Source organism: Stomoxys calcitrans, chromosome 2 (assembly GCF_963082655.1).
Source record: "Stomoxys calcitrans chromosome 2, idStoCalc2.1, whole genome shotgun sequence".
Taxonomy (NCBI): Eukaryota; Metazoa; Arthropoda; class Insecta; order Diptera; family Muscidae; genus Stomoxys; species Stomoxys calcitrans.
In genome coordinates, this window is record NC_081553.1 from 4,132,754 (window position 1) to 4,143,923 (window position 11,170).

Below are 11,170 nucleotides of genomic sequence, written 5' to 3' on the forward strand. Positions count from 1 at the left end.
AACCTTGCTAGGATATCCTCTTCGCCCAACAAATCGGCTGAAGGTGGATAGGAAGGCCTCAGTTGTAAGTTCGGAGCAGGTCTCCAAATGAACGGCTCGGGTTGACAAACACACAAATATGGCAGCGTATCCTCTTTGCAGTTTCGCATTTCGAAGTCTTGACGTCTTCAACTCAAAGGGTCCCGCAAAGTCTACACCAGTGTGTGTAAATGGTAACGAAAAAGTGCATCGTTCAGGCGGCAGTGACGACATTACTTGAGTGCGAATGCGATGCTTGTATAATGCACAGGTACGACATTTCCTTATACAGTTTTTAACTGCGCTTTTTAAGCGTATTATATAAAATTCCTGTCGAATTGCCCTCAGCATAATCTGGTGCTCTGAATGTAACAACATTTTGTGAGTAAATTCTATAAACAGTTTGCAAAACCGTGATTTCTCTGGTAATATTATCGGATGCCGTTCATTGTAGCTTAAATCAGAATTGGCTAAACGACCATGAACTCGTAACAGTTTGTGTTCATCAAGAATGGGGTTCAAAGTTAAAAGTCGACTTTTAGAACTAATAGGTAAGTTATTCGTAAGCGCTTTATATTCGGAAGGGTAATACATACGTTGAGCCATTTTTATAAGGTTAAGTTTAGTGATAGATATTTCGTCTTTAGTAATACAATCAGTTTCAGGAATGGATTGTTTTTTGCATTTATTTATAAAACGATATACGAAGCAGATGACACGTAAAGCTCGATTGAACGAAGAGAACCGATCCAGTATATTATCAGTTTGTGTCTCGGTGTGAAAAGTGGACGCTTTCCGTTCGAGATCAGGTTCTTTAAATGTAGTTGGTTTCGGCCAAAACTCTGATGATTTTAACAACCATTTTGGGCCATTCCACCAAAGAGAATTATCTTTAAGTTCCGAAGCAGTGCATCCACGAGTTCCTAAATCGGCAGGATTCTCATTTGTTGGAACGTGCCTCCATGTTGCGTTACCAACATTATCCAATATTTCAGAAATCTTATTAGCGACAAATGTCTTCCAATGAAACGGTGGTTTGTCCAACCACGCCAAGGTAATTGTCGAGTCAGACCAAAGATAAATGTCAGTGACGGAAATGTTCATATTTCGACAGATAGACTTTAACAGTTTTGACAGTAATGTGGCGCCGCATAATTCAAGTCTGGGTAAGCTTACAGTTTTTAGCGGTGCTACTTTGCTTTTCGAAGCAAGTAAGTTAGAAGTTCTAATTTCTCCATTCGAAGTAGTACAGATATAGATGCAGGCGCAGTATGCTTTCTCAGAAGCATCACAGAACCCATGAATTTGAATCAGTTTTTCAGGGGAATAGTGAATCCAGCGGGGAATCTTGATAGATTCAATTTCAGAAAAGTTTGAAATGAAGTAATGCCATTTTTCAAGCGAGTGCGGTTTGACTTCTTCATCCCAGTCAGTACCATCGATCCACAGTTGCTGCAGAAGAACTTTAGCTACAACCACGATGGGAGCTAACCATCCAGCGGGATCAAATATTTTGGCAACGATAGATAATATTTTCCTTTTAGTAAGTGGGTTGTCAGGGAACTCAATGTTTGAAACACTATAGTAAAAATTGTCAGCCATAGCATTCCATCGAATGCCAAGAGTTTTGGTTTCACTGGTATCCTCAAGCTTGAGGAAATCTTCGTTGAGAAGATCCTCGGGGGGCATTTGTTTCAGGATTTGGGGGTGATTTGCCGTTAACTTTTTTAGTGGAAATCCAGCAGAATTTAGTAAGTCAATGAGTTCTAATAAATAGGATTCTGTTTCCGATAAAGAATGAGAACCAGACAATATATCATCAACATATATTTGATGCTTCAAAATTGATGATGCAACAGGATGACTCGACCTTCCATCTTCGCTTAGTTGCACTAAGGTCCTTATTGCCAAGTATGGAGCACAGTTTACTCCAAAGGTAACAGTTTTGAGACGAAAGTCCGTGATTTTTCCAGTTGAGGAGTTTCGAAATAAAATTCGTTGAAACTCTCTATCTTCTGGGTGTACATATATTTGTCGGTACATCTTTTGGATGTCACCGTTAAAAACATATCTAAAGAAACGCCAACGTAAAATGACATTCATTAAATCGTTTTGTAATATAGGACCAGTGTGCAGAATATCATTCAAAGAACAACCAGTTGATGTTTTCTTTGAGGCGTTAAATACAACTCTAACTTTTGTCGTAGTACGTTCAGGCTTAACGACAGCGTGGTGTGGAAGATAGAAGGATAAATATTTCGATCTCAGGCAAATTTCTGTGGAAACAGTGGGCTCCATATGGTCGAGTTCAAGGTATTCTGATAATACGCTATTATATTCCTTTGCCAGATCAGGGGATTTTTCTAAAGTCTTCTCCATATGAAGATATTGACCCATAGCAGCTCGTCTCGACGATCCGAGAGCTATACTGGGGGGTAAGTCGTGGTGAAATGGTAATCTGACCAAATATCTTCCGTCAGATCGGCGCACAGTAGTAGTCTTGTAAAAATTTTCGCACCAAACATCATCATCCGATAAACTCTTTGATGATGGAATCTCCTCAAGTTCCCAAAATTTCTTTACTTGTTCATTGAGTGTATTAGAGCATGCAACGAAAGATGCGAAAGAAGTTACAGTTCTAGATGGGCCACTTAATATCCAACCAAACTCAGTTTCTTGTGCCAAGAGGTTACCAGATATATTCTTTTGCACCCCAGATTTCAAAATAGACGGGAGAATGTCACTACCCAATAACATGTCTATTTGTGCAGGTTTATAGAAATTGGGATCAGCTAAGTCCATATTTCTCAAATCAGACCAATTGGATATGGTAGTAGTGGAAGACGGCATCAAATGGTTCAAGTTGGAAATTACAACCGCTGTTGCCTTCAGTTTGAACTCAGATTTCCTAGATCTTAGCGTTATATTGCAGAGTTTCGAAGAATTCTCTAAAACAGTGCCACCCAATCCAGAAATCGTCGTAAACGCTTTCTTAGTGGGTATTGAATAACGATTGACAATTCTATTTGAGATAAATGACTCTTGGGACCCTTGATCAATAAAGACTCGAACAGTGAAATTGGTTCCTAAGTGTTCCAAGTCAATTAAAGCGGTTGGCAAAATAGTACAATGACCAGAATGTGCAAAATTCGACTGAACATACGAAATTTGACCAGAATAAGCCTCAGCTGAAGTAGACGGTACGTCTTCATGTTGCGTGTCAACATGGTATGCCGAAACCTGTGTTTGCTGATTACTTGGATTCGTACTATGATTAGACTCAGGGTGCAGTAAAGTGTGGTGAGATCGTTGACATTCTTGACAAAGTTTGTCGCTTCTACAACTTTCAGATTTATGACCATAAGACAAACAGTTTTCGCATATCTTGTTTGTAGCAATAAACTTTCGTTTTTGACCAAGATGCCAAGACTTGAATTTTGGACAAGTGCGCAGGGAATGATTTTGCCCACAGGCCTTACAGGGTCTAAAATTCTGATCAGTTTTAGCGTGATAATTATTCGTTCTTTGTGGAGTCGTTTGTTGGTTTGAGGGTTTCCTCATATCTGATATCGATTCCAACATATCGAGTCGCTTTGAAATAAAATCATCAAGTTGGTTCCAAGTAGGCATTTGCTTATGATCATTTAGGGAGTTTTCCCAAGCAGTCAGAGTTTCTTCAGGCAGCCTTGAAGATACCCAATAAACTAATATGGGATCCCATGAAATAACAGCTATGTTATAAGTTTTAAGAACCGAAAGACAGTTATTAATCGTAAATTGCAAATTCCGCAAAGCTTTCCCCTTCTCAGATGTAACGCGATCACTCTCAAATATCTTCCTAAGTTGGTGGTTGATAAGAATGCGCTTATTCTCGTAGCGCTGTCGCAGTGCTTCCCAAGCCAGTTGAAAATTATTATCGGTTAAACTAAATTGTTTAACAATTTGGTTGGCTTCACCCCGGGTTTTCGACCTTTAGAAAAAAAGTGTAAAAAAAGTATATTTGATTAAAGTTCATTCTAAGTTTTATTAAAAATGCATTTACTTTCTTTTAAAAAATCCGCAATTACTTTTTGGGCAACCCACTATTTAGAACGCACAACAAGCCGATGGCTGGCTAAGGTGTATTTCCGTTGTAGTATGGGGCTGATTAACATCCGCACCTTATTATACCCCCTTAATGTCTATATCAAATAAGTTCATAATTTAAGCTTATTTCAAGGTATATTTTGCAATTCATACATTCGATCCATCATTCCCATGACATGTACCCTCCACCCAACTGCAATTATCTCTGCTATAGGCAAACTTCTCAGATCACCATTGAGGATAATCAGCAGTGATTACTGTCATATAAAACGGATGAATGTCTGCATTATTTCACTTGTGTTTGTCGAAAGGGATACAAATTATTTAAATCCTTCCTTGAAAGCCAGCCGGAACTACAAAACGTGCAACTCCGTTGCCAGCATGGCGTGCAAAAACAAATGCCAAACGCCGGCCATATGCTGCTGCAGCACAAGCAAATGTTTGGGTGCGTATGAGTGTGTCTGTCAATATGACTGACCGTATGACCGTGTAAATGTTAATTTGCGGCTTTTTGTCACAATGACCAGGACTCAACAACGTGGATTTACTCAAATACACGCATATCCTTGCTACAAACCTCCTGGCGTTGAATGCGTGTAATGTCGCGTGTATTTTGTCGGTTTTGCTTAAACGATTCACTTGATCCGCACACGCAAGTGTGCGTGGGCGTATGAATTTAACGATAAGCCTTTGGGCAGCTTATTTAAATATGGCTTAAACATATGCTTAACTGTTAGCTGTTATTGTAGGCAATTGCACATTGGGCCATCTATGTTACAACAATCTCGTGCGGCAGAAACAATTCCCCAAGCATCATTTAAATGTGTAGAGATTAAATTTTGTGTATATACACACCACTGTACTCATTGCCACTGCACGGTGATTCGCTATCATAATAGTAAACCTGGAATGAATTGTATAGCTTTGGAACGCAAGAAGAGAAAATAAATAACAAGTAAAAGCGTGCTAAGTTCGGCCGGGCGGAATCTTATATACCCTCCACCATGGATCGCATTTATCGAGTTCTTTTCCTGACATCTCTTCTTAGGCAAAAAAGGATATAAGAAAAGATTTGCTCTGCTATTAGACCGACATCAGGATACGGTCCGGTTTGGACCACAATTAAATTATATGTTGGAGTCCTGTGCAAAATTTCAGCCAATACGAATAAGAAATGCCTCCTTTGGGGGCTCAAGAAGTAAAATAGTGAGATCGATTTATATGGGAGCTGTATCGGGCTATAGACCGACTCAGACCATAATAAACACATATGTTGATGGTCATGAGAAGATCCGTCGTAGAAAATTTCAGGAAAATCGGATAACAATTTCGCCCTCTAGAGGCTCAAGAAGTCAAGACCCAAGACCGGTTTATATGGCAGCTATATCAGGTTATGAATCGATTTAAACCATACCTGGCACAGTTGTGGGATATCATAACAAAACACGTCGTGCAAAATTATATTCCAATCGGACAAGAATTGCGCCCTCTAGAGGCTCAAGAAGTCAACACCCACGATCGGTCTATATATGGCAGCTATGTCAAAACATGAACCGATATAGCCCATTTACAGTCCTATCCGACCTACACTAATAAGAAGTATTTGTGCAAAATTTCAAGCGGCTAGCTTTACTCCATCGAAAGTTAGCGTGCTTCGACATACAGCCAGACGGACGGATGGACAGACGGACGGACATGGCTAGATCGATATAAAATGTCGCGACGATCAAGAATATATATATGGGGTCTCAGACGAATATTTCGAGTAGTTACAAACAGATTGACGAAATTTGTTTACCCCCCATCTTATGGTGGAGGGTATAGAATGCCAATACTGAACTGCAGCGCAAGCAGGCAAAATCTTCGTGTGCCAATATGCTTAGGCGCGAGAAATTTCTTTACGAACAGCGTCTGCGTATTGAGGTTCTTGCTGCTACACGAGGAAGTAAGAGCTTTTGGTCGTTCGTGAAAAGAGTCAGGGGTAGTTCTTCATCTATTCTAACTCTTGTTAATGATGATCAAACGTTCACTGACCTGGTTGATAAGGCTAACCTGTTGACTGATATATTGGGTTGCCCAAAAAGTAATTGCGGATTTTTCATATAGTCGGAGTTGACAAATTTTTCCACAGCTTGTGACTCTGTAATTGCATTCTTTCTTCTGTCAGTTATCAGCTGTGACTTTTAGCTTGCTTTAGAAAAAAAGTGTAAAAAAAGTATATTTGATTAAAGTTCATCCTAAATTTTATTAAAAATGCATTTACTTTATTTTAAAAAATCCGCAATTACTTTTTGGGCAACCCAATATTTGCAAGGAACTCTTCTCTCTCGGATAGCAATGAACCGCTCCCCTCAATCAAAAATGTATCTGGCATCATGCCCCAAATATTTTTTCGAACTCGTGAAGTAAAAAGAGTTCTCAAGAATCTAGAGGTAAATAAATCCCCGGGCCCGGATGGCATATCATCACTTGTCTTACGCAAGTGTTCTTTGACGCTCGCTCGTCCATTACTCAACCTTTTCAACCTTGACTACCGTGCGGGAGTCTTCCCGGCGCGTTGGAAGGTTGCGAACGCTCAGCCAATACCCAAGGAGGGTGAGGCAAACAACCCTGCGTATTATCGGCCAATTGCGATATGCTCCGCTCTCTCCTAGGTCGTGGAGAGCATGGTTTATTACCATCTTGTGAGGTATTTAGAGTCTTATGGCCTTCTTAGCGACCAACAGTATGGGTTTCGCGGAAATCGCTCTACGGGCGACCTCATGGCACTTCTGTCGGAATGTTGGAGTAGCTCAATCAACCAGTTTGATGAGAGTAAGGTTGTGGCTCTGGATATCACTAGGGTCTGGCACGGTGCACTACTATCAAAGCTTGTCGCATTTGGTGTCGGTAATGGCTTCGTTCGATTTATTTCGAGCTTTCTCAGATATAACACTAATCGAGTCGTTATCATCCAATGTGCATAAATTGACCGCAGATATACCTCAGGGATTTCTCCTTCTCTTTTTCTTATTTTAATCAACGTTCTGTTGGGTCAGACATCAAATCCGATCTACTCATTTTGCGGATGACATTATTCTCTGTGATTCGTACTCATTCGACTATAGGCCGAGTCTTCGAGAGATTGAGGACAAGAGGCGCGTTGTGGACGATACACTCTGCCAGGATTTTCTGGCCATTTCTGAGTGAGGTCGAATGATTCGGTTAGATTTTAGTGCACGGAAGACTCAGTGCTGCCTGTTGTCACATAAACAATTCGCTGACCCATTACGATCATCTTTGTCTATTTACGGTATAAATGTTGAGCAATCAGAAGCTTAAGATGTTCTGGGCATGAAAATACAAAGTGATGTCCGTTGGGCTAAACATGTATTTGAAGTGGCGAAAGAAGCATTCAAGTGTTTGGGATTCCTTAAACGGTGTATGAATTACTTCACTCCATCTGATCTTCTTAACATCTACACATGGCGAGCCTTCGTCTGATATTCATCTTCTTATTCCTCATGTAAGGACGTATGTCAGGGATAGTAGACAACTCACTCCCGTTTGTGATTGATTGGCCAGCAGACCGAACAATGCATTAGAGAGAGAGAGTTATTATTTCGCCCGAAATGTTAGTATGCGGAATCGACTTCCGGCTAATGTTTTTCCCACCCACTTTGACATCCAAAGATTTAAGACAAATCTCAATAAGCACTACACCCTTTTCCCCCCTCCAATCCTAATTTCCTCTCGCCAACGCAATGCACTGCATTCATAGGGGACATCCCCTGCGTGTTGGCTGACAGAAAAAGAAGACCCTAGATCGGCTTACATGACGGCTATATAAGGTTATGAACCTATTTCAACCATACTTAACACAGTTATGGGAAATCATAGCAAATCATCTCATGCACAATTTCAGCCAAATCGGAAAAAAATTACGCCCTCTGGAGGCTCAAGAAGTCAAGACCCCGGATTGGTTTATATGACAGCTATATTAAAAAATGTACCGATATGACCCATTTATAATCCCAACCGACCTACACCTATAAGAATTATTTGTGCAAAATTTCAAGCGGCTAGCTTTACTCTTTCGAAGGTAAGCGTGCTTTCGACAGACAGACGGACATGGCTAGATCGATATAAAATGTCATGACGATCAAGAATATACTTTATGAGGTCTGAGACAAATATTTCGAGGAGTTATGAACAGAATGACGAAATTAGTATACCCCATCCTATGGTGGAGGGTATAACAAGTAACGCTAGCCAGATCGATTCATATGGTAAAAGACTTTATAATAACATACCTCCGAATTTAGGATTTCCTTTCCAAAGTAGCTGAAGGAGTCGATTATGAATTTATTTGTGGTTTTATTTTTTGTAAGATAATTAAATTAATATACATTTTATTACGGCTACATGCAAAAAAGTTTCCACGACACTGTCGAAATGCAATTCCAGAAGCCGCACACTTTGCCGTGCATGCATTTGTGTATTTATAAATGTGTGTGTGTGTGCTCCACATGCGCCACTTCAATGTTATTATGAAGGGCATACATGAGAGCATATAGCCACATAGGGTATGATTTTGTCATTAGCTCATATAGTGTTTATGTGTGAGTACGCGTGTCAGCATATTAGTATGCGTGTGCAAGTGTGTAACTTTGCAATTTATTTAATGAGACTAATTGCATAATGATAGCTTACACTTACATCCCCAAACACACACACACACACACAAAGGCTTAACAGTGATGCACGTCAGCGCACTGCGTGATGTAAGTGTTTCACGTTGCTCTCACTTGCTGACATGGTCACTGTGAGTAGATGGCTGGTGTATGCTGAATTTATTCCAGTGCTAAACTAAATCATGTTGCCCCCGTTTTTTGCTCCTTTGCAAATTGGCTTGGTCTATGAAAAAGTAAATTAAACATTTTTATGTCGTACTAAATTTAGTCCCAAATTCATGTAGCGGCACAAATGATTTGCATATGAATTTAAAAATGGCGAAACGAAAATAGTTGATGAGATTTAGGATTAATAAACATTGATGAAAATCATCATGGAAGATTTGCAGCAGTCAAAGATAAAAATGTGCTTGGTTTTATGGCCATTTAGATTATAACCATTTAGGACTTTTTTGGCCCTGTCATGGGGTCACTGCATTTGTCAATACCATCTCACTGAACTGTGTAATATCATGAGCACTGAATTCCCGAGAATGTCTCCTCTAATGCATTGATTAGTTTCGATGCCAAATTTGGAAAGTTCCGTTGACTTTTTATCCACCTTTTCCTCTCTCCCAATGTTCCATGACATTCCCTTTCTAGTCTTTCTTTGTTTTTCTTTGCTAAAAGTTTGCTACCACTTCTTCATTTGTCATTTTATCTATTTCGGGAAAAGTAGAAAAGTCAGACAGTAGAAGATTCAGCAAGCAAGTTACGGACTCCCAGACGTCGCGTCACTGAACGTAGCTGAAACAAACTTATTTCAGCGGCCATTATCTATGAGATCGTTATTTGTTTTTGTACAAAACTTTCGCATGAGCTGGTGTGTGTGTGTGTGTGTGTGCGTTAATGTATTTTTCAACGGTGTGAGCGTTCTATATATTTTTGTGTCCAGTGCACAGTGGGGTACTGTGAGAATCAATAGGTAAAAAAAAGACGGACAAACGGATAATCAAGAGGATACAAATACACTGAGTTGCAAAAGCCTTTGCATCATAAGTGGTATAGGAAATGTCCCCTCAATAAAACATAGGTGGTCTAAGTAATACATATGGATTGCTAAGTTGTTTGAAATTTTTCTCAAACATATCTAGAAAGACAAAAATTAGCCACATTGTCAGCTGGTTATATCAAAATACACTGTGCCATAATATGTTGCCTTGTTGCTGGCTTCAATTCACCCCTCGATTCACTTTAGAGATAATTTTGCCAAGTTACATTACTTGGAGTGCGTTTCTGTGTGAAAGTCCCCTTTGTGCTGCTAACACTTAACAAATGCATAGAACTAGTTTCATTTCATCCATTCCAATTGAATTTAAACACATAAAGTGTGGCTGCAATTTCCTTTAATTAATGTTGCATAAAGTCATTTCCGTTGGAAATCGTAAACCTGAACTCCTATAAATTCTTATGTCAGTTGACTGTGGATTTCGTACTTCTCCTTTTGATGCCCATGCCACAACATGGGCATGGGTTGGACTCTGCGTTTGGTTTTGGTGTATGCGAGTTGAAGGGGAACGGCTGTTCAAGACCATTGTATGAGTGAGTCTGGCTGCATTCTTTTCCCGCTCTTACTCTGTCCATAGGTTTGTCTGCCCATTGGTGGCTAACAATGAGCCAAAGTTTTAATTTTATTAAAAAGCACTAAGGAAAGGCAAAAGTCGCCCGGTGCCGACTGTATAATACCCTACACATACCCTTTAAAGCAATTTGGGAGTTATATCTGATTCTGCACTATTTTTGATGTACCTTGGCGCTAGGGGTTATTAAACAATTCGTATCAAACTTCGAGCAAATTTGTTCAAACTGTACGCTCTTAGAAAAAAGTTTGCTAAAAATAGCAAACACTGTCAGCCGAATATTAGTAGTTAATTTTGCTGCCATTGTAGCAGTTGTTTTGCTATTACAGCAGTACTTCTGCACTTTCAGAGTAGGAGGCTTACTGCTGGAAAGTCTCTTGTCTACCCTCGAAACATGCATCTAAGGCCCCATAAAGTATATATATTCTTGATCGTCATGACATTTTAAGTCGATCTACCCATGTCCGTCCGTCTGTCCGACCGCCCGTCCGTATGTCTGTCGAAAGCACGCTAACTTTCGAAGGAGTAAAGCTAGCCGCTTGAAATTTGGCATAAATACTTCTTATTAGTGTAGGTCGGTTGGGATTGTAAATGGGCCACATCGGTCCATGTTTTGATATAGGTGCCATATAAACCGATCTTGGTTCTTGAATTTTTGAACCTCTGGAGGGCGCAATTCTTATCCGATTGGAATGAAATTTTGCACGACGTGTTTCGATATGACTTCCAACAACTGTTCCAAGCAAGGTTCAAATCGGTCAATAACCTGATATA

General features: G+C 39.9%; 1 protein-coding gene across 1 annotated transcript; it reads right to left on the bottom strand.

Moving 5' to 3' along the window:
• Positions 1-313: 313 nt before the first annotated feature.
• Positions 314-4,268, bottom strand: LOC131995210 (uncharacterized). The gene is made up of 3 exons (XM_059363482.1): positions 4,258-4,268; positions 431-3,988; positions 314-380 (listed from the first exon to the last, which is right to left on the bottom strand). The coding sequence occupies exons 1-3, from the start codon at positions 4,266-4,268 to the stop codon at positions 314-316; spliced, it is 3,636 nt and encodes a 1,211-aa protein (XP_059219465.1).
• Positions 4,269-11,170: the final 6,902 nt, after the last annotated feature.